Source organism: Nomascus leucogenys, chromosome 4 (assembly GCF_006542625.1).
Source record: "Nomascus leucogenys isolate Asia chromosome 4, Asia_NLE_v1, whole genome shotgun sequence".
Lineage (NCBI taxonomy): Eukaryota > Metazoa > Chordata > Mammalia > Primates > Hylobatidae > Nomascus > Nomascus leucogenys.
In genome coordinates, this window is record NC_044384.1 from 80,959,252 (window position 1) to 80,982,802 (window position 23,551).

General features: G+C 54.5%; 2 protein-coding genes across 2 annotated transcripts in view; both read left to right on the forward strand.

Annotated features, from left to right (window-relative positions):
- The window catches only part of SDHAF2 (succinate dehydrogenase complex assembly factor 2), a 63,426-nt gene extending 61,514 nt beyond the window's left edge, over nt 1-1,912 (forward strand). The window contains exons 15-17 of the mRNA XM_012496298.2: nt 765-929; nt 1,485-1,568; nt 1,798-1,912. Coding sequence (XP_012351752.2) covers nt 765-929; nt 1,485-1,554 — 235 coding nt within the window. The 3' untranslated portion in view covers nt 1,555-1,568; nt 1,798-1,912. The remainder of the gene's footprint in view (nt 1-764; nt 930-1,484; nt 1,569-1,797) is intronic.
- An 18,446-nt stretch (nt 1,913-20,358) lies between these two features.
- Nucleotides 20,359-22,612, forward strand: LRRC10B (leucine rich repeat containing 10B). The gene has a single exon (XM_003274044.4). The coding sequence runs from the start codon at nt 20,593-20,595 to the stop codon at nt 21,469-21,471; it is 879 nt and encodes a 292-aa protein (XP_003274092.1). The 5' UTR covers nt 20,359-20,592; the 3' UTR covers nt 21,472-22,612.
- The last annotated feature ends 939 nt before the right edge of the window (nt 22,613-23,551 follow it).

A 23,551-nucleotide genomic window follows, 5' to 3' on the forward strand; every position in this document is an offset into this window, starting at 1 on the left:
TGGTTGTCCTCTGGCCTAAACCCTGAGGTTCAGAGGGGAGGAGCAGAGCTTCCGCCCGCACAGCAGATTCACAGCACAGTGGCCGCTCCAGTTCCCACGGAGGTGGTGGGAGGGCCAGAGGCTCTGTCTAGGTGTGAGGGGCAACGATATTCTGACCGCTACTTAGGCAAACACCTCTTCCTGTGGCTCTGGCAGAGACCAGCTCCAGCCCTCTCTGCTGGGTCTTTCCAGCCTGTCACGTCCTGTCGTGTCCTGAGCTCCTGCTGGCTGTCAGGCACACTTGCTGGTGCTTCCTGGTGCGCGCAGAGCCCCGGGGTTGTCATCACTGATTTCTGCATTGATCTGTCTGCACCCCGTCTCATAAGTTCAAGGGTGGGACCCCCCTTCTTGTCTTTGCACCCTCCTGACCTGGCTGTCCTCAGTGAAATGGAAGGAAATGGAAATGAAATGGAAGGAAAGTTAAGTGCCTAGAGAAGTGGATGAGACAGGGTCCCCACCCCAAGGTACTGGCAGGCCAGGGACAGGGGCATCACTGAAACTGTCCTTTTACACTCCAGAGTGTCTCAGCGTCAGGTGGAGGGGAGGGCAGGCTTTTTGAGTAAGAGTTCCCCCAGCGGACGTGGGCTTAGGGAGAGCCAGACGAGGAGGACAGCATGACAAAGGTGGGGAGGCTGGGCGATCTGAGGGTCAATGGAGAAGGGCAGGAGGGCCTGCAGAGGTGGGCAGAGGCGAGCTTCCAGCCAAGGACCCCTCCTCTCCTCCAGGTACTTCAAGAACCTCCCCAAGGGTCTAGACTGGGAAGGCTGGACTCGAGGCGGCATCCAGCCCCAAATGCTGGGAGCCTACGCCCTCAGCCAGCCGGTCAGCTGCATGGAGGCCAACCCCAACCCCACAGAGAGCCTGCGGCACCTGCACCCCCACGTGGGAAGGTGGCACCGCCCCCAGCTCTGTTCTTTCTCCCTACCCCTCATCCAGGCCCTGCGCCAGGCCTTTCCCTTCCTCTCCTCTCTTGCTCTGTCAGTCAGGTTCATTCCTATGAGAGGCCCGTCTCCTCTGGCTGGCTCTGGTGTCCCTTCTCCTGCCAGCACTGGCTCCTCCCCTCCTCTCCCTCCAGTGACCCCTCCCTCAGATGGCTCCTCCTCCCTCTTCTGCCCCTGTACCCCAGGCCTGGTGGACTGGAGGGGGAGGATCTGAGCAAGGGGCTCTGGGGTGGTTCGGATCCGGGGGAGGGGGATGGACGGATCCAGAGATGAATGGACTGTGGTTCGGCCTCACTCAGCTCCTTTCTGCTGAATTCAATTCCTCAGAAATCACATTTATATCAACAATGGCCCAGAGTTGGCAGGCAAAGAATGTTTGTGGCTTGGCTGCCCTGGCTGAACCCTGGCTATGCTCTCTCAGGGAGGGTCAGGCAGAAGACAAGAAGACAAGGTCCATGCCCTGCCTGCCAATGCCCCTAACACTCTCCTCTTGCCTCCCTGCAGAACCCTGACCTCAGCCGACCCCTTCTACCAGAACGCACCTCACAGCAGCCGCTGCGTGGCACACAGCTGAGCCCTGAGCCCTTGGTAAGGGGCTGGGGACCCCCACACTCAGCTGCTCCGGGTGTGTGGGCAACCGTTGTGGGCCAGCCCCGCCTCCCAAGCCCTGGGTTAAGCAAGTCCTGCCTGGGGACCCCCCTTCCGAGTGGGGGGTGGGAGATCAGGGGGCCTCTCAGAACCTCTTCTGTGCCAGGCAAGCACACAGAACCACCCCAGAACCCCTCGCTCAGGCCTCGCCTCTGCTTCTCCTCCACAGGTTTGTCAACCTTAGGGGACAGGAGCCAGGCTACTCTCTGTACCCCCACTCCATCCCCCAGGGGAACACCCCCGCCCAGCTACTTTCCTAATGAAATAAAGAGCATTGAAGCAGAGAAGTGTGACATCACTATCGAGGTGGCTGGAAAAAGGAGGGGTGAGCTGGGGCGGTGGGTGCAGGGGTGGAGGGGCTAGGGCCAGATTTGGAGTCGGAAGGGCTCGGCCGGAACCTCTGAGGAACCATGACATGATGGACAGGCACTGCATTCTCCAGACTCACTTTCTTGTCCTGTAAAGGGGTCCTCTATGGCCTGTGCTGTTTGGGAAAGTACTTAGTCAAGTGTGGGTGGAAGAACCTCAGGGGAGGGGCAGGTGGGCCAGAGAAGGGGAGGGAAGCAGACGCAGGGCAAGGGGACAGAGGAGAGTCTCGGACGCATGGCCACCTGGACACCAACACAGGGGCGGGGGGGTTGATCACAAAGGCTGGTGCCAGTCTCCATCCCAGCCAAGGTGACCAGAGCAGGTCATCTATTTGTGAGAAAGAGAACAAGCTGCCCCTTAGGCGGATGTCCCAGGTGGGCGCAGGCCCTGATGAGCCAACATCCTTCGTGGGAAGAGAAGGGCGTCTCTTCCTCCAGATGTTGCAGCCTGACACAGGCCCCCAGCCAGCAAGACAGCATCTGGGCCAGCTCTCAGCACCTTTTGTCACCTCAGCCAGGTGCATTTGTGCAGTGCACAACACTAACACTGTATGCTGTGGCCCTGCTAGCACCAGCTCCTTATAAATGAGAAGTGTGGACCCAGGAGGGTGCGTGAGCTGCTCGGGGTCCCACAGGGCAGAAAGGCAGCAGCAGCCCTGGGTTGGGGATATAATCCCTGTGCCTTGCAGCCCTGTCTGGGCATGCAGAGGGGGTGTCCTCCGACCACTTGCCTCCACTTGTGTTCCTTAGTGGGGGTCTGTGGAGCAGTGCTGCTGACTCCAGAGCCTGGCTGTACCCAGCACAGTCTTGAGCAGCAGGCCTGGGGGCTGTCCACAGCCTGGCTGGGGCTCCATGTGGGCTGTGGGTGGCTCCAGCTGGTCCCAGCATGACAGGAGGGAAGCAGAAGACACAGAGTCTCAGAGCCAGACTCAGGACCCAGCGACAGCCCAGACTGTGGGTGGCGACCTGCCAGTCCATGCCCCAGCATTAGGAGTGAGTCACCAAAGGGACAGGGCTGGGCCCCAGCCATGGCCATAGTAAGGTGGAGAGTGAGCGAGTGCGGGATCAGCTGGCCTCTCCCTGCCCAAAGACACACACACACACACACACACACATACACACACTCAACTCAAAAGCACATGCAAATACAAACACACATGTGCACACAGACCCCTGAAGGCACGCACACACACATCTAGGCACATAAACACCAACGGAAGTACACACAGACAAACTAACACAGCCACACACACGGAAACACAAACAAACGGAAACAAACACCAGATCTTCACATAAACACCCAAGACTCTTAGACACGCAGACACACACACGGCCAGCCTATACCACTGATATAGTTTGAGTATTTGTCCCCATCCAAATCGCATGTTGCATTGGAATCCTCAGTGCTGGAGGAGGGGCCTGGTGGGAGGTGATTGGGTCATGGGAATGGATCCCTCATGGCTTGGTGCTGTCCTCACTATAGTGAATTCTCCTGAGATTTGGTTGTTAAAAAGTATGTGGCACCCCCCACCCCTGGCTCCTGCTCCTGTGTGTGAAATGCCTGCTCCCGGCTGGGTGCAGTGGCTCACGCTTGTAATTCCAGCACTTGGAGAGGCTGAGGCGGGCAGATCACTTGAGGTCAGGAGTTTGAGATCAGCCTGGCCAACATGGTGAAACCCCATCTCTACTAAAAATACAAAAAAATTAGCCAGGCGTGGTGGTGGGCCCCTGTAGTCCCAGCTACTCAGGAGGCTGAGGCAGGAGAATGGCGTGAACCTGGGAGGCGGAGCTTGCAGTGGGCCGAGATAGCGCCACTGCACTCCAGCCTGGGCGACAGAGCGAGACTCTGTCTCAAAAAAAAAAAAAGAAAGAAAATACAAAATATTAGCTTGGGCGTGGTGGTGCGCACCTGTAATCCCAGCTACTCAGGAGACTGAGGCACGAGAATGGCTTGAACGTGGGAGGCAGAGATTGCAGGTTGCAGTGAGCTGAGATCACACCACTGCACTCCAGCCTCAGCAACAGAGTAAGACTCCATCTAAAAAAAAAAAAAAAAAGAAATGCCTGTTCCTCCTTCACCTTCCACCATGAGTGGAAGCTTACTGAGGCCTTCCCAGAAGCAGATGCTGGTGCTATACTTCCTATATATGCAGAGCTGTGAGCCAATTAAACCTTTTTTCTTAGAAATTACCAAGTCTCAGGGTTGGTTGGTTGGTTGTTTTTGAAACAGGGTCTCCCTCTGTCGCTCAGGTTGGAGTGCGGTGGTGCAACCATGGCTGTCTGCAGCCTCAGCCTCCCGGGCCCAAGTGACCCTCTCATCTCAGCCTCCTGAGTATCTGGTACTACAGGCTCACACCATTACACCCAACTAGCTTTTGGTATTTGCTGTAGAGATGGGGTCTTGCTGTGTTGCCAAGGCTGGTCTCAGACTCCTAGGCTCAAGCGATCCTCCCACCTTGGCTTCCCGAGATGCTGAGATTAAAGATATGGGCCACCATGCTGGACACACAGACACAAAAACAGATGTACAGAGACTTACAGAACAGACACACACACACACACACACACACACACACACACACACACGGCACCTCCCTCATCTCTATTTCGCGTCTTCATTTCTTCTCCTCCGAGTGTCCTTTTACAGCTCATGTTTCCTGACCATCCTTCCTCTATCTGTGGGGTGGAGGAGTTATGGTGCCGGGGACACTGGAGCCTGATTACACCCTCTCCATCGTGTCCACCTCCCTTGTCCTGCACCAGGCAGCAGTTTGGCCAGGGCAGGGGGAGAATTCATGAGGCACTGCACCGGAGAAGGCAGGTTGGTCAGATTTGGGGGAGCCTCGAAGGCCATGCTAAGGAGCCCTTCTCAATTATGAGCCTCAGCAAGGGCACGGACCATATATGCCTTGTTCACACTGAGAGTCCAAAGCCCAGGACAGTGCCTGGCACATATGGAGGTGCTCAGTAAATATCAGATGAATGAATGAATGAATGAATGAATATGGCAGATGTGGGCTTCTGGGCATCACCCACCTTACCAGGATGTCAGTTGCCCAGCCTCCCTGAGTCCATGCAGTTGGCTCCCACTTTGCTACCCCCACTTGCCCAGCTGCCATGGCTGTGGCCCTTAGGGACCACTGCTTTGCCCCCAGGATGCACCTTTCCTCTCTGAGTGTGCCCCCTGGTCTCCCCTTGCATGGAGCCCAGCCTCTGACCAGCCTCATTAAGCTCTACTGCAGTGGCCTAAGGGCCTCTACATTCCAGCCTTGGCCCCTGGTAGGCGCCAAGACCAGGGTAGAGTCAGTGCTGGGAAATTCTCTGTGCCCCCAGGACAGGAGGAGGGGACACTTTCTATCTGGTGGCTCCTCAGGATGCCAGTCCCTGTTGAAGGGACATCTTGCTGTGTGGCTTCCCTCTCCTGCTCTGTGATGTCAGGGGACAGTGGGAGAGTTCCAGTCTCTCAGCATGAGAGTTTGGAAGACATGTGAGGCAGTTAGCCCCTAGGGGATGGCCCAGAGGAGCAGGCCAGGGGCACTGACCACATGGCTTCATTTTCAGTGGCCTCATCCCCTTGCTCCCAGACAGCATCAGCCCAGAGCTCTTTCCCCTCCAGGCCCAGGCAGTCGGCAGAGTGTACCTGTCACAGGCCTGAGCCCTGGAATCTGACTGTTGCCTGGGTTCAGATTCCAGCTCTCCACAACCCAAGGCAGCTCCCTGCCATCAGTCGGTCACCTAACCCTTCTGCGACCTCCAGTTGTCACTTAACCACTCTGAGCTTCAGCTAATAGCAGCAGCTGCCTTTTGGATAAAATCCAACATGCACAGAGTGCACACAAATAGAAGCTGCCCTGATGCTGGAGCAGAGGAAACAGAGGCCAAGACAGAGGTGGAGACTTGGTCAAGGCCACACGGCAGGCCGGGCGCAGTGGCTCACGCCTGTAATCTCAGCACTTTGGGAGGCCGAGGTGGGTGGATCATGAGGTCAGGAGTTCAAGACCAGCCTGGTCAATGTGGTGAAACCCTGTCTCTACTAAAAATACGAAAATTAGCTGGGCATGGTGGCGGGCGCCTGTAGTCCCAGCTACTTGGGAGGCTGAGGCAGAGAATTGCTTGCACCTGGGAGGCGGAGGTTGCAGTGAGCCAAGATCGCGCTACTGCACTCCAGCCTGGGCGACAGAGTGAAACTCCTATGCTCCCTGCCCGCCACCCCCCCAAAAAAAGTCCACACTGCAGATTGTCACAGGGTCTGGCCTCTGTCTCCTGCTTGGCCCTGGGTGGGCCTCCTCAAGACCCTTGCTTGAGGCCGAGCGAGGTGGCTCACGCCTATAATCCCAGCACTTTGGGAGGCCGAGGCTGGAGGATCACTTGAGCTCAGGAGTTCGAGACCAGCCTGGGAAACAAAGTGAGACCATCTTTACACAAAATTAAAGAATTAGCTGAGTGTGTTGGCATGTGCCTGTAGTCCCAGCTACTCGGGAGGCTGAAGTGGGAAGACAGCTTGAGGCCAGGAAGTTGAGGCTGTAGTGAGCCATGTTCACACCACTGCACTCCAGCCTGGGTGACATACTGAGACTCTGTCTCAACAAAACAAAACCCTTACCTGAGAGCAGGCCTCCTCTCTATCAAGGGTGGGTGATCACCTGCACCGCCTGACCTGGAAGGCCTTGGCTGCCCTTCCAGGGGTTTACCCCCACTTAACCCCCCGTCCCTAAGGCCAACTTCTGCCAGGCCCTCCTGGCAGCTGCCTGCTTCTCCCTTCACCTGGTAACCAGGCTTTGGGTGTTCACAGAGTCAGTCCTTCCGGCGGGTGACATTGCAGTTGCTGCCAGAAGTTTCCTGCCCCCTCCTCAACGAATATTTTTAAAAACTTGCTGAGATGTACAGGGATAATGATTAACCTTTATTAAGCCCCCACAGCCTGCGGGTGCTGAGAATATTCGTGGGCCTTCACCTTTCCAGCAAGAACACAGAGGGTCCTCCCTCTGGGGGAAGTTTAGGGTCGCAGGTGGGTGCGGTGCTGACGGCTTTGGTGTGGGGGTGTGGAGCCTAGAGGGCTGACGGGACAGCAGGTGGGGCGGGTGCTGGACGATGTGAGATCAGACACGGCTTGTGATGTGTGTGGACACATGTGAGGCTGCTGTTTGTTCGTCATGGCCTGGTGGCAGCTGATGTTGATAGGTGCCATCTGGCCTGAGTCACGTGGTGGCAGGCAGCACCACCGGCTCATGGGCTTGACAGCTGTCCAGCTGGGAACACAGGGCTTCAGGGAGTGGGGGCGGTTAGAAGCATCTGTCTTTGGGAACTGGAGGCCTGGGGGTGGTAGGAGGCTCTGTGTGGGGAGGCTGAGGACGGGGAATATGGTACACCCAGACAGATGGAGTGTGTGAGGCTCTGAATTGGTTCCCCAGTCTCCTCTCTGACCATCTGGAGGGCCACCCATTCCCGAGGAACTGTTCCCCGAACAAGCAAGTATGCAAGGGCAGAGGACGAACCAGACCTAGCAGGTCCCACTGAAGGCCCCTGTTGAAGATCAGAGGGGTCTGGCAGGGCCTGTGGGACATCCCGCCACGCCTCGCTTCCTCCCCACACTGCTGCAGACAGGCTCTGCCTGGGACCTTTGTGATGGGCAGGTCAACCTGACCAGAGGTGAGGTGACCTGCCCGAAGCCACGCAGCGCCGGCCCTGTGAGCGCGCTCGTACTCTCTTCCGAATCCAAGCCTCTCCCCACCCCATCACTTCCCCGGGGGTCTCGGAAGGGCAGGAATGGGGCCTGGGAACTTCCTGGGAGAGCCAGGCAGTGATAGGGATGGGCTTTGATTTCTTTTGCTAAAGAGGTGAGTGCACTTGTGTGAGAGTGTGAGTGTGTGTGTTTGAGTGAGTGCTAGAGTGTGTGAATATGAGTGTGTGTGTGAGAGCATTAGTGTAAGTGCATGAGTGTCAGTTTGGAACTGTGAGTGTATGTGCCTGAGAGTGTGTGTATATGAGTGTGTGTGAATGTGAGTGTGAGAGTTGTATGTATAAGAGTATATATGTAAGTGTGGTGTGTAAGTGTATATGTGTATGTGTATGCGTGGGTGTGTGTTGGAGTGTGTGAGTATATGTGAAAGTGTATGAGAGTGTGTGTGAGGATGATTTGTGTGTATTTGTATGTGTCTGTGTGTGCGGGTGTGTTAGTGTGTTGGTATATAACTGTGTGTATGCCTGTGTCTATGTGTGTAAGTGTGTATGTGTGGGTATGTGGTGTGTGGGATATGAGTGTATGAGTGTGTGATTATGAGTGTGTGTGAGAGTCTGTAAGTGTGTATTTTGTGAATGTGTCTGTGGGTGTGAGTATACGTGTGTTAGAGTGAGTATATGTGTATGAGTGAATGTGAGTGTGTGAGAGAGTGTATGTGTGAGTGTATATATGTGACTGAGGGTATGTGCGTGTATGTGTGTGAGTGTATGAGTTTGTGTGGGTGTGTGTTAGAGTGTGTGTATATGAGTGTGTGTGAATATGAATGCGTGTGAGTGTATATATGTGAGAGTGAGTGTATGTGTGGGAGTGGGAGTGTATGAGTGTGTGTATGTGTGTGAAGATGATTGTGTGTGTATTTGTGTACGTCTGTATGAGTGTGTGGGTGTGTGTTAGTGTGGGTATATGAGTGTGTGTGAGTGTGTGTATGTGTGTGTAAGTGCAGTGTGGGTGTGTGTTAGTGTGTGGGTATATGAGTGTATGTGTGTGATTATGAGTGTGTGAGAGTGTACATGTGTGTATGTCTGCGGGTGTGAGTATACGTGTGTGTTAGAGTGTGAGTGTATGCGTGTGTATGGGTGTGAATATGAGTGTGTGTGTATTTATGAGTGTATGTGTGTGTGTGAGTGTATGAGTGTATGAGTGCGTGTATGTATGAGTGTGTGTGAGAATGCGTGTGTGAGTATATGTGAGTGTATGAGTGTGAGAGTGTAAGTCAGGTGGGAGAGGGTGTGTGTGTGTGTGTGTGTGTGTCTTTAGAGTCCCCAGTTAAAGGGCCAGAGCAGGAAGGTGTGTGTGTCGCTCACCTGGCCTAAGCTTGGGTGAGATGCTGAAGGCGCTGTGCTCAGAAAAGGCTATATGAGCCCCTGGGCCAAGCAGCCTCCTATGGGGCCTGATGACAAGGTGTGGTCCCTATGGTCAGATGGCTCTGGCGCAGAGCCATGCTCTCCTGGTGGGCTCTGGCACTGGGGGCGGGGGGCTGGCATTGAAGAACACGGGCAAAGCTTCTCCTGAGCACAGGTCAGCATTTGACAGTGTGGGGCTCCTGGGAAGACAGTGGAAGCAGGGGCAGTGGGAGAATGATCACGTGACTCCCTGAGTGGTCACAGGCTGATGAGGTCTGACGATGGAGGCTATCAGTCAGAGTTCATCGCAAGCAACAAAAACCACAGCTGGCTAATTTAAGCAGAAAAGGAATTTCTTAAAAGGACTTGGTCACTCACAGAATCTTCAGGTGGACCTGAGAATAAAACTTAGAGCCCGGCCGGTCGTGGTGGCTCATGCCTGTACTCCCAGCACTTTGGGAGGCCGAGGCGGGCGGATCACCTGAGGTCAGGACTCCGAGCCAGCTTGACCAACATGGAGGAACCCCGCCTCTACTAAAAATACAAAAATTAGCCGGGTCCATGGTAGCAGGCGCCTGTTAGCTCAGCTACTCAGGAGACTGAGGCAGGAGAATCGCTTGAAGCCGGGAGGTGGAGGTTGAGGTGAGCCGAGATGGCGCCATTGCACTCCAGCCTGGGCAACAAGAGCAAACTCCATCTCAAAAAAGAAAAAAAAAACCCACAAAACTTAGAGCCCACCCAGCCAGGAAGCACAAAGAAAATCGCCCCATGGCCCTGGGACCACAAAGACCCCAGGCCTCCCCACCGCTGCTCCTCGGACACAGCCCCTGCTGATCTGAGTGATCGCTTCTGCTCAGCAGTTCTCATTTGCCATTCAGAATCTGACGTGGGTGTACCTGGAGGCGACTTCTGGGTCACAGGCTTCCACCTCACTTGCAAGGGATGCCGGGAAAGTAAGCTCCCAGCGTTTTCAGCTGCCTTGGGAGGAGAGTGGGCTCTGTTTTGTAAGGCAGGTGGATTCTCCAATATAGCCAGGGGCTTCAGATGCTGGGAGGCCCAAAGACTTCAAATGTCCTTCCCACGTGAGTTACCATCACTAAGAAGGGCATTTGTGGGGTCCTTTCTGTAAGCGGGGTGCTGTCGCTGCTTTTACACACCTAGGGAGTTTGCTGTTGGCGTGCGAAGACCCTTTATGGGACATGGATCAAAGGTGCTGTTCCTCGAGATACTTACCTCCAGTGTAGGATCCTGGTATCAAAAGGAATCGTTAGATATGGCTCCATTGTACATGGCATGACTGGTATAGCCAGACAGGGCAGGTATATGTGAGTATGGACTTCATAAGCCATACTCAAGACCTCAAAAGTGTATCTTGGGGCCAGACACGTTGGCTCACACCTGTAATCCCAGCACTTCAGATGGCCGAGGTGGGTGGATCACCTGAGGTCAGGAGTTTGAGACCAACCTGGCCAACATGGCAAAACCCTGTCTCTACTAAAAATACAAAAATTAGCCAGACATGGTGGCACACACCTGTAATCCCAGCTACTTGGGAGGCCTTGGCAGGAGAATACTTGAAGCCGGGAGGCAGAGGTTGCAGTGAGCCGAAATTGCGCCATTGCACTCTAGCCTGGGTGACAAAAAAAAAAAAAAAAAAAAAAAAAAAGTGTATCTTAGTCTATCACTAACAACTGGATTTAGCAAAGATGTGGACTCCCCCAGCCTAATCTCTCGGCTACACCCATGTCTATCTTGCAGGTGTGGAAACTTCTGGATGCCCGCCCTTGTGAGTACACCTCTATGTCTACTGAGGCCTCTCCATACAGGTAGAGTGACTGGTGGGAGGCCTGTTACATCCTCAGGCCACACCTGGTAAGGGAAGCGCAGGTGGGTCCCACCTGCCCTGGTGCCCCCCTCAGGATACCTGGGGGCATATACTTTTTCTCATGCCACCCCCAGGCTCTGCCCAGATGGGGATGACGACTGGTTTTTGTGCCGGCATCCGTGTTTCCGGGAGCTGCTTGCCCCTTCTCTCCCACCTGCCGGTTGAACCTTAATCTCCTTTTGGGTGGTATCTTCTGGGATGACGCATCCTTCCCGTCTCCAGGGCTTATGGCATCAGCTCTCTGCTCTCGAAGTTCAAAGCCAAGCTTTTTTGGACCTACACAAAAGATTTCTCTTTCAAAACTGGCTGTTATAAGGGTATAGTCTCAGCTCTGGATTTCAAAGCCTCTTTTGCAACTCAAAGCCAAGGATTTGACTCTTTGTTCTGAGTTTCCCTGGAGAGCAGGGAATATAGGAAACCAACTTAGCATATGAATGCAAGTCAATGGATATAAGGAAATTGTCTACAATGGAATAAGTTAGTATCTCAAAATGACAGCACTCAGCTCCCATACGCTGTCACTGATGCTTTGTGATAATCCTTTGAGAAAGGGTGATTTTGCCCGATCCAGAGCTGAGATTAGGGTGAGGGGAGCAAGGCACTTGCTCTAAACACCATATTTAAAGAAGTGCCAAAAAAAAACCCACCTCCGTAATTAAGTAATAGTTTGATGCAATCATTGCAAAAGTAAAAATTATTGCCAAAAATCCATGATGAACAAAATATCAACATTTTAAATGAAGATGAGATTCGCATTACTGATTTTTCCTTTGCCTGAAGGTTCCTATAATGGCTCCACACAGCATTGGCACTGATCTGGGTTTTTTTTTGTTTTTTTTTTTTTTTGAGACAGAGTCTCACTCTGTCACCCAGGCTGGAGTGCAATGGCGCGATCTCAGCTCACTGCAACCTCCGCCTCCTGGGTTCAAGCGATTCTCCTGACTCAGCCTCCCGAGTAGCTGGGATTACAGATGCACACCACCAAGGCTGACTGATTTTTGTATTTTTAGTAGAGATGGGGTTTCACCATGTTGGCCAGGCTGGTCTCGAACTCCTGACCTTGTGATCCACCCGCCTTGGCCTCCCAAAGTGCTGGGATTACAGGCGAGAGCCACTGCGCCTGGCCCTGTGATTTGGTCTTTATGGAGCTCACATCCTAGTCCATCGGAAACAGATTTCAAGCAAATAATTCACAGTTATTATTTATTTAGTATGATTGGAATAATTACTTTGAAGGAGAACTGTGGGAGCTCAAGAATCTATAACAGGAGCTTGACGTGCCCTGAAAGATCCTGGAAGGGAAGTGTGTTAGTCTGTTCTTGCGTTGCTATAAAGAAATACCTGAGGCTGGGTGGTTTATAAAGAAAAGACAAGATGGGCATGTTGGCTCACTCCTGTAATCCCAGCACTCTGGGAGGCCGAGAAGGGTGGATCACCTGAGGTCAGGAGTTTGAGACCAGCCTGGTCAACATGGTGAAACCCCATCTCTACTAAAAATGCAAAAATTAGCTGGGCGTGGTGGCACACACCTTCAGTCCCAGCTACTCATGCGGCTGAGGCAGGAGAATTGCTTGAACCCAGGAGGCAGAGGTTGCAGTGAGCCGAGACTGCTCCATTGTACTCTAGCCTGGGCAACAAGAGAGAAACTCTGTCTCAAAAAAAGAAAAAGAAAAAGAAAAAGAAAAGAAAAGATGTTTATTTTGACTCACAGTTCTATAGGCTGCACAGGAAGCATGGTGCCATATCTGCATCTGATGAGGGCTTCAGGGAGTTTACAGTCATGGCAGAAGGTAAAAGGGAGTAGCGTTATCACTTGGCGAGAGAGGGAGCAAGAGATAGGAGGGAAGGTCCCAGACTCCTAAACAACCAAATCTTGAGTGAACTGAGCAAGAATTCACTCATCACCAAGTGGATAGTGCTAAGCCATTCATGAGGGATCTGCCTCCATGACCCCAATACCTCCACTAGGCTCCATGACCCACACTGGCCATTACATTTCTTTTTCTTTTTTCTTTTCTTTTCTTTTTTTTTTTTTTTGAGATGGAGGTTTGCTCTTGTTGCCCAGGCTGGATGGAGTGCAATGGGATGATCTTGGCTCACTGCAACCTCCACCTCCTGGGTTCAAGCAATTCTCCTGCCTCAGCCTCCCAGTAGCTGGGATTACAAGTGTGCACCATCACGCCTGGCTAATTTTTGTATTTTTAGTAGAGACGGGGTTTCACCATGTTGGCCTGGCTGGTCTCGAACTCCTGACTTCAGGTGATCCGCCTGCCTTGGCCTCCCATAGTGCTGGAATTACAGGTGTGAACCACCGCTCCCAGCCAGGGATTACATTTCAACATGAGATTTGAAGGGGACAAACATCCAAACCTTATCAGGAGGTTTCAGCTGAGACCTTAAGGATAAGTAGTGTGAACCAAGTGGAGTGGGAAGAAGAGAATTCCAAGCAGAGGGGCTGGCACGTCCAAAGGTCCTGGGGGTGGAAAGAAGCTCGTCAGGTTGTAATGCCCAACCTTGTTTTTACCAACCCTGTTTTTAGACTCTCCCTTTTCCTTTAATCACCTAGCCTTGGTTCCACCTGAATTGACTCTCCCTTAGCTAAGAGAGCCAGACAGACTCCATCTTGGCTCTTTCACTGGCAGCCCCTTCCTCAAGGACTTAACTTGTGCAAGCTGACTCCCAGCACATCCAAGAATGCAATTAACTGATAAAATACTGTGGCGAGCAATATCCGCAATTCCCAGGAATTCGTCTGATTGATAACACCCAAAGCCCCGAGTCTATCACCTTGTAATAGTCTTAAAGCCCCTGCACCTGAAACTGTTTACTTTCCTGTAACCATTTATCCTTTTAACTTTTTGCCTACTTTATTTTTGTAAAATTGTTTTAACTAGACCCCCCTCCCCTTTCTAAACCAAAGTATAAAAGAAAATCTAGTCCCTTCTTCGGGGCCGAGAGAATTTTGAGCGTTAGCCGTCTCTTGGCCGCCGGCTAAATAAACGGACTCTTAATTCGTCTCAAAGTGTGGCGTTTTCTCTAACTCGCTCAGGTACAACAAGCTTAGCTCATCTCCAAGTGGTGACTCTGGGATCCAGGATCCTTTCCATCTTTAACATCACAGTACATAAACAGAGCGTGGAGGATTGTGCATTGATGTGGTATGTTTCACTTCTGCCCACATCTGTTAGCCCAGCACTCATCCCAGGGTCTTACCCTGTCGGCTAGGAAAAGTAGTTTTACTGAGGGCTCAGGAAGAAGGGGGGAAAAACAGAAGTTGGTCACTGTCAGTGGCCTCTGCCCCAGGGGGACCAGGCCAGACAAGTCCTTGGTAGTGTTGGTTGGGACCTGGATCTGTATTCTTGGAGCAGATGATCTGATTTGCATTTGGCCACGGATCCAAGAAGGTATTAACATAAAGAGCGGCTGCCAGCCATGACCCCAGCATTCCTCCCAGGAGGAAGGAGTCATCAAGTCCACTTTGCAGCTTGATGGCCTAACAGAACCCACTGGGGTGGTTAGAGTTCCATCCACAACATTCTGGAATGTGGCCTTGGGCACCAGTCAGCTTCTCCCCCTCCTCACACTCCCGTGGCCTCTGTTGCTTCAGCTCTGGCGTCTCTGAGGGGGACCTGGGAGGACTCTCAGCTTTCAACAGATCAGGCAGGTAACTCACAGAGCTAGGGTTCCAGGTAAATATGATCCCCAGGCCATGCCTGGGCTCTGGTTTCTTAGGCAGGATGGGAGGAGTAGGTTGGCAGTGGCTGAGCCAGCCTGGTGAGTTGGCTATCACTGATGGGCTCTAGGCCAACGGTGGTCCAGAGACTGCCTGGAATTTGGTATCAGATAAGCCCTGAGCCCAGATCACAGGCCTAGGATGACCTAGGACCTGGGGACCTCTTTGTTCTGCCTTAAGGGACCTGATTTGGGGTTTCTAGGCTTGCTCTGTGGATTTCAGGATACCCCCTAGTTAGGCAAACATATGAGCCCTGGGGCCTGGGATGGGAAAGGGGAAGTGGTGTGGCTCGTAGCCACTCTTGCCCACTCTGACAACATCAACATCTCCAAGTAGGGCACCCCTAGAAATATTTTTGCTGTTTGCAGGATGGGGGTGAGTGTTTGAGCCCCCAGGTGGTTTCTCTAATTTCTCCCAGCCCACAGAGTCAATGAGACATAGTCGACAAAGCCCAGGCTTTGCAAGAAGATGGACTGGGTTTGAATCCTGGCCCCGCCCCTTACCGGCTGTGTGACCTTGTAGCTTGGCAGTGGCTGTTTAACCACATTGAAACTCAAACTACTTAACCTCTCTGAATCTAATCTGTTTCTTCATCTGTAGAGCCAGAGGTGGTGGGGAATATAGTACCTGCTCGGCAGAGCTGTTGTGAAGAATAAATTTGACAACCTGTAGGTGCTGAGTAAACGACAGCTAGCATTATCCTGTGGGAGAGAACCAAGAAGAGAGAGGTTAAAGTTGCACAAAATCCTTTCCCCAACACACACACATACACATGCATGCATGCATGCACACACACACGTACACACATGCACACACACGCATGCGCGCGCACACACGCACACCCATATCCTGCAGCTGTAGCCAAAGGGATCCTATTAAAACGTGTGCAAAACTCCCCCATGACCTCTCACCTAGAGTCAAAGCCAAAGTCCTCATGAAGGACAGGGGTCCTCCTCAGCCTGCACAGTCCTTACTTTCTCTCTCTGATCTCCTCCACCACCATGCTTCCCCTTGCTTCCTGGGCTGGGCCCCTTGCTGCTCCCAAACTCCCAGGCATGCTCTTGCCCCAGGGGCTTGGCACTGCCATCTTCACTGCCAGGAGTGTACCCTGCCATCTTTGCTCAATGCCATGGTCTCAATGAGGCCTCCTCTGGCCACTCAGGTGTTTTTTTTTTGTTTTGTTTTCAGACAGAGTCCAGCTCTATTGCCCAGGCTGGAGTGCAATGGGCAATCTCAGCTCACTGCAACCTCTGCCTGCTGGGTTCAAGCAATTCTCCTGCCTCAGCCTCCCAAGTAGCTGGGATTACAGGCACCCACCACCACCCTGGCTAATTTTTGTACTTTTAGTAGAGACAGGGTTTCACCATGTTGGTCAGGCTGGCCTCGAACCCCTGACCTCAGGTGATCTGCCCGCCTTGGCCTCTCAAAGTGCTAGGATTACAGGCATGAGCCATCGCGCCTGGCCTTAGCCACTCAGTTTTAAATGACAGCCCCTCCCACCCCCCACACATTTCTCAGTCCTCCTCTCTCTTTTTTTAAAATTTAAATTTTTTATTAATAGAGATGGACTTTCACCATGTTGGCCAGGTTAGTCCTGAACTCCTTGCTTCAAGTGATCCGCCCACCTTGGCCTCCCAGAGTACTGAAATTACAGGTGTGAGCCAACATGCCCAGCCAGTCCTCCTCCTTTCTTTTCCCTGCTTTATTTCTTCGTAGCTTGATCATGACCTGACACGTGTTTTGTTGATGATCTCCACTCACATGAATATAAGTTCCACAAAGGCAGGGGGTTTGTCTATTATGTTTACATTCATAGTAATCCCCAGTGCCTAGGCATAGAAGTAGGTGCTTAAGGTTTGTTGAATGAATACCTGAAAGATGGCAGGAACTGAAGTTCTGGCTGGTGCAGGTAAGGGGAGTGGGCCATGAGGTGAGGACATCATCGCGTTCCTTTTTTGCCAAATGAAGGGGTTGGCCTAGACACCCAAGAGACCATGAACCCCTGGGAATTGCGCACATCATTGGGTGAGTCTCTGCCTCCATGCATTTTTCTGGAACAAGTGTCCCTACCTTCTTGCAGACATTGAACAGAGCCTGTGACCTCCCAGAGGAGCTAAGCACCCTCCCAGCTCTGACATCGTGTAGTTGGCTCTAACAGGTTTGAATCCTTGTTTTCTAAGAACCTAGGATGCTAAGATCCCATCATCTTATTCAGCAGCCAGGGGGGTCCTGGCCCCAAGGCAAGGACGGGAATCCAGAGGGGACGTTGGCAGGGTCAGTGTGGAGGGGGCGGTAGTGCCTATGGGGCCACTGGAGGGGAGACAAAGGAGACTTGTATATTACGTGTGCCGTTTTCTTCCTTTTATTTAAAAGAAAATAGGTTTAAAGCAAGTTTGATGAAATGTGAACAATTGTCAATGCTGGGTACTGGGCATGGGGGTGTTTATCACAGCGCCACACTTTTCCTATATTTTAAGAAATCCTTTAAAAAATAGAGTTGGGGGTGGGCATTAATAGTTATAGCTCATGATTAGTAACAGAGAGGCAGTTTCTGGGGCCCTGGGGGACCTGCACTTTGGGTGTTTTTGCAGTGTGTGTGGGGGCAGAGGGGCTGGCCAGGGTCTGGGACCCACGCCTGGAGCTGACAGAGTCCTCCCTCCTCCCCTGCTTCCCCCTCCCAGGTCTCAGTTTCCTGCCTTCCTGGGAAGTGGGGAAAGGCTGAGAGGCCCCGTGCTGGGGGCGAAGCTAATTCATTAGTTACGCCTCAACAAGGACCGGGTGCCTGCAGTGCCAGCGTGATTCATCATGATGATTGCCCCACTGCCAGCCTGCGTGGGCCTGGAACGCCAGCACATTTTACCTTTACCCACTGAGAAGGGCCTGGTGGGAGGTGAAGGTACAGGATCTGCCGAGAGCAAGAAAAAGACTCTGAGAAAGAAGAGGGCTGGTCCTCCATGCTCTCGGCCCCAGGAAGCTCTGCTAGGCTGGTGCTGGGGTGGAGAGGCTCATGTGGGCTCATACGGTGCTGCCCGTGCTGATGGAGCCCAAGAGGGCAGCCTGGCGCTGGGTGCCAGCCTGAGCATGTGGCGAGGCTGGGCTGCTGAGCCTCCTCCTCCACAGCCAATGTTCCCCAAGTGAAACTGCTTGGGGGCCGGGGGGAGGGACTCATCCTCATCCCATTAGCCTGGCTGGGTATTCCCTACCTTTCTGGTCTCTGAGAGCCTTACCTCTTCCAAGAAGTCCTCCCGAATGAGTAGAAGGTAGAGAGCTGGATTGGAACTTAAGTGACATCTGGGAGGAGCCTGAAGCCCCTCCGGTTGGGGCTGAGACTCCTATACCCTAGGTCTGGTGTCTGGGTTCCACCTGGGTCCTCTACCTTGGCCTGGATTCCTGCTTTTGTTTTGCCAGTCTCTCCCAGGATGGGGGTGCATGGCTGGTTCCTGGCTCAGAGCAACATCTGCCTCTGTGTCCCCCCATCATCTGTCCACCCCCTAACACCTCTTGCCATATTAGAATTGCTATTGCTCTGTCCTTTCATTCATTTATCCAACAAATATATATTATCTGAAAAAAAGTATGTGTTGAATAATTTCATTTGTGTGAAATTCAAGAACAGGGAAAACTGATCCATGAGGATAGAGGTCAGAATCATAGTTGCCTCGCAAGGTGGGGATTGACCGCAAGAGGCTTGAGAGAACTCTTGGGTTGATGGAAATGGGACAGGGGTGTGTACATTTGTCAAAATGCATCCAAGAAGACACTTATGATCTATGCATTTCACTGTATGCAATGTTTGCCTCCACTTTTTTTAATGTTAAAATTTTTTCAGCAAGGCGCAGTGGCTCATACCTGTAATTCCAGCACTTTGGGAGGCTGAGGCAGGTGGATCACCTGAGATCAGGAGTTCAAGACCAGCCTGACCAACATGGTCAACCTCTGTCTCTACTAAAATACAAAAATTAGCTGGGCGTGGTGGTGGGCACCTGTAATCTCAGCTACTTGGGAGGCTGAGGCAAGAGAATCGCTTGAACCCAGGAGGCGAGGCAGAGGTTGCAGTGAGCCAAGATCGCACCATTGCACTCCAACCTAGGCAACAAGAGCAAAACTCTGTCTCAAAATAAATAAATAAATAAATAAAAATTTGCACTGAATGTCTACTGTATTCTCTAGAGCCTGTGCCAGCAGGGAAGGAGATGCCCAAACCTCCCTGGCTGGGCAGCTTACATTCCAGTGGGGATGGTTCCCATCCTCCCGTTGCATTGGCAACTGCTCTCTGCCCTTGGGCTGTCTTCCATCCCCCTTCCCCTGCAGTGGGGATGGCAATGAGGGTGGGCCAAAGGGCAGCGTGCTGTCCTGAAGTCAATCCATTCAGCCAGTTACATGGGTTACACCAGCCAGGTTCAAGAGAAGGCAGGAGGCAGGAGGCTTGGAGCCTGAAAATTTGGCTCCCGGGCTGCAACCTCTATGCATTGTGTGACCGTAAGCAGAGTGCCTAATCCCCATGAGGCCACTTCTCTCATCTTCATGTGGGATTATAACGCTGTCTTTGTAGCTTTGTCCCGACAATCAGAGGCTCTGTTGTGAGAAAATTCATTACTGGAGGTGGAGTGACCCTTGTTTCCATCTATCGGTATGGTTTATGGCTAGGAACACAGGCTCTCGAGTCACACTACCTGGCTTCGAATCCAGCTGCTCATCAGCTAGGTGACCTTGGGCACTTCACCCAGCTCAGACTGACCCAGCTCAAGTCATGTCTCTTTGACCCTCAGTTTCTCCATCTTTAAAATCGGGGTGATGAGGGTGTCTACCTCATAGGCTGTGCCAAGGACCCAACGCAATGCTTTCAGCATAGTGCTGGGCACACGTGGGCTCGAAGCCAGTGACAGCCAGTGCTTTTCTGCCAGGAGCTCCCGCAGGAGGGCTCCGGATGGGAGGTGGGGGGAGAAGGCAGCGGGGAACTCCTGCTGGTGGTAGCAGGCGAAGGAAGAGTCATGGAATGAGAGTGGCCATGATTGGCGGCTAAAAGGCGTTCACGTGTCCCAGACCTCTGTCCACTGCAGCCATACACAGACTTTGAGCGTCGGTGGAGGGATCCTGGCAGGAGAGAGGGGTGTGAGTGTAGCAATGAGGAAGCTGTAGGGCAATTAGCGGGGCGGAGCCAAGCCCTGGGTCCGGGTAAAACCAGCAGATGTGAAAAGGGCCGGACAGTAACACTGTTTCGAGTTACTATACTGAAGTGATCCCAGCAGGTAGGCAGGCCGCACGCCGCTGGACGTGAATGGCCGGCAGTGACCTCGCCCCTCAGCCCCTCCTTGTGAGTCTCTAGTCCAGAGTCTTTGATCCACCGCAGGCGTTTCCTTCGCCTTCTTCTTGAACCCGCGGCTCTGGGGCGCACACAACCGCACACCAAACGGCGTCGGGCGTCGGGTCTCAGTGCCAGGCTTGGCCGGGGGCGGGGTAATCTCTCGGCTTGCGCTTGCTCCGCGGTGGGCTGGATGGGCAGGTAGGGGGCGGGCTCCGGCGCTGGGACCCCACTAGGGTGGCGCCTTGGCCCCGCCCCGCCCCGCCCTCCCTCCGCCTCATTGGCAGCCGCACGCGCGTCGGGGTTGCCAGGGCGACGGGTCGCTAAGCTGCGAGTCAGCGCGAACCCTAGCCAGTCGGCCTCCGGCGGAGGCAACGGGGGAGGCCCGAGGGCGGGCGGTGGAGCGCGGCGGTGCCCCAACTGGGTGCCTCCTCCCGGCCCCGCACGGCCCCCCTCCCGGCGCGGGGGCAGGCCGGGGCGGGGGGCCCGGGGGCCGGCGCGGCTCCGGCACCGTCGGGGCGGCTGGGGGGCGGCCGGGGCGGGGCGATGCCGGGCGGTGGCAGTGGCGGCGGCCCCGGCCGGGGCCCGTGACCATGGGCATCGCCGAGTCCACGCCGGATGAGCTGCCGTCGGACGCAGAGGAGCAGCTGCGCAGCGGCGACCAGCAGCTGGAGCTGAGCGGGCGGCGGTTGCGGCGGCTGCCCAGCGCAGTGTGCGCGCTGAGCCGCCTGCAGAAGCTGTATGTGAGCGGCACCGGGCTGCGCGAGCTGCCGGAGGAGATCGAGGAGCTGCGCGAGCTGCGCATCCTGGCGCTGGACTTCAACAAGCTCGAGCGCCTGCCTGACGGCCTGTGCCGCCTGCCGCGCCTCACGCGCCTCTACCTGGGCGGCAACCGGCTGCTGGCGCTGCCCGCCGACTTCGCGCAGTTGCAGAGCCTGCGCTGCCTCTGGATCGAGGGCAACTTCTTGCGGCGCTTCCCGCGGCCGCTGCTGCGCCTGGTGGCGCTGCAGTCGCTCCAGATGGGCGACAACCGGCTGCGCGCGCTGCCGGCCGAGCTGCCGCGCATGACGGGCTTGCGCGGCCTCTGGCTCTACGGCAACCGCTTCGAGGAGTTCCCGCCCGCGCTGCTGCGCATGGGCCGCCTGCACATCCTCGACCTCGACCGCAACCGCCTGGGTGGCTTCCCCGACCTGCACCCGCTGCGCGCGCTGCGCGTCTTCTCCTACGACCACAACCCCGTCACCGGGCCCCCGCGCGTCGCGGACACCGTGTTCCTCGTGGGCGAGGGCGCCGTCGAGCGCATGGCGGAGCGCGACGAGCCCACGCCCCGGCCTCCGCCCCGGCGCCCAGCGCGGGCCTTTGAGGATGAGGAGGAGGAAGACCTGCTCATAGGCGGCGCTGGTTCCCGGGCTCTGGGCGCCCCCGGGGGCAGCCTCCGCGCCCTGGAAGCCGCTCCAGGACTGGGCACCTGAGCCTACGTTCTGGCTAATGGGCTTCAGCCACTCTGAGAGGAGGGGCTCTAGGAAGCTTTGGCTGGTTAGGCCTGCGGGACCGGCGGGCCCCTACTTAGGTCAATGGAGCGGCCACTTTTGGCGAGTTGCGGGGCACAGGCAGGGCTGGGGCTCATCTTCAGACACTCCTAGGTAGTAAGAGGACTGACTATACCCTGGCTGATCTGTGGGCAATTGTCAGACCAAGAAGTCTGGGCTGGGTCCAGTCCCCGATGGAGCCACTGGTAACAGAGGCACCAGTTTCCTCCTGGAACCAGGGTCACTGAGGGCCACAGAACTGTCACGTCTCCCTGAGTCTGGATGCAGGGCGCCCAACACCCTCCCTCTTTCTGGGGTTTGGGTCTCCTAGGCCCACCCTTTCTAGGGCAGGAGCCGCTACCTCTGGGGTGGACTGCGTGCCTGTGTGGGGCCCAACTGCCCTTGCGAGGAGGGCCTGGCCCAGGAGCAGGGGCTTGGAGCGGGGCTGGTGCCCAGGACAGAAGTGGGAAATAGATGGGGGCCCCAACACCGAAGCTGCCCTCACCCCTCCACCAGGGCTGATCATACATACCTCCCTCCTTGGCCCCCTGAGATTGGTATGGGGCACAGAAGGCAGGGGGTCACCCCCACCCTATTCTGTTCTCTTCTCCCAGCCTCCCAGCATGTGCCTGGAATCCTGCTGGGAAGAGAGAGCTCCCCCTCCACTCCCCACCCCATAGCCTGAGCCTTCCAGCTGTCAAGTTTGAAAAGAAGCCACCGTGCCTCCAGGGCCTCCTGCACCGCAGAGAGGGGCTCTCTGCTCTGGGAGGCTGCTCAGCGCCTCTCCCACGGCCTGCACTCTCCTTTCCCTTAAATGGGCACAGCCAGGGTGGCTGGCACGGGACTGGCACTCTGTACCTCCACTCCGTCACCAGGGACAGCCCCGAGGGGGTGAGGAGAGGGGCCTTGCTCTGCGATTCCCAGAGCCAGATCTTCCTCATCCAAGCAATAATGGGACGAGGGAGCCAGGGCCAAGGACACTCAGGGACACTGTTGGGGCAGGGGCCCCACATGGTAATGTTTTCTTTAGGGAGAAGAAAAAACAACTGGCTGTAAACATAAATTATATTTCTTGGAGAAAGAATGTGCATTTCCCATGTGCCTGTTTATTTATAATCCCTGGGAGCACCGGAACCCACTGCTGTGGGGACCCTGGACTCCCTCTGGCACTGCCCCTGCCCCACGTGCCCCCCGCTCCATGTCAGACCGACCCTGCCAACTGTTGTGTGCTGTCTGTCTAGGGAACAAGTGCTGTCATCAGGAGTGGCTTTTGCCCCTGGAGGCTGCTTTCCTGTCTTGCAGAATCCCGCAGCTTAATTCTGCAGAAGATTTTGTGTGTTTTTGAGTCACCCTCAAGCTGGGCCGATCGTTCCCTACTCTTTCACTGGCACTGCCCCTCCACCCCCTCCATGACTCTAGACTTGCCTCCCTCCATCTCTCTGGCTCTATTTTCCTCTTTCTGTCTCTCTCCTTCTTAGTCTCTTTTTGCTCAGTTTTGGCATTTCTTTCTCCCCTTGTTGTTCAGGAAAATAATAAATAACGATTTAAAGAAAGGAAGAAAGTTGTAAAACCTTAAGCCTGGAGGCCCATCTCCCCGGAGAAAATCCTGCCAGGTCTTCATCACCATGGCAACAGTGGCATACCGGGCCAAAAGGTCAGGCCCTGCCCAGCAGCTCTGCCGGCACACGGGGCTGGGCCCTGGCTAAGGAGGAGGCTGGGCATGGGTCTGGGGCTGTCAGCTTGCAAATGAGAGTGAAGGCCTTGAACGGACAGAAAGAGGTGGTGGGTGGGGAAGATTGGAGACTGCCACCTTCCCAAGGAGGAAGAGGGTCTGGGGCCTGGCTGCTGCAGACCTTGTCCCTCCCAGAGTTCCCCCTGTTGGGGTTCCATCAGGGCCAGTGGGCCTTCCAGGAGTCTGGAAACTTGGAGAAAGTAATTTGAGAGATGATCACTCAGGTGGGGTAGGAGCTGCAGCTGACTGGGGACTCTCCTCTTGACCTGCCACTTGTATCGCAGCATAGGG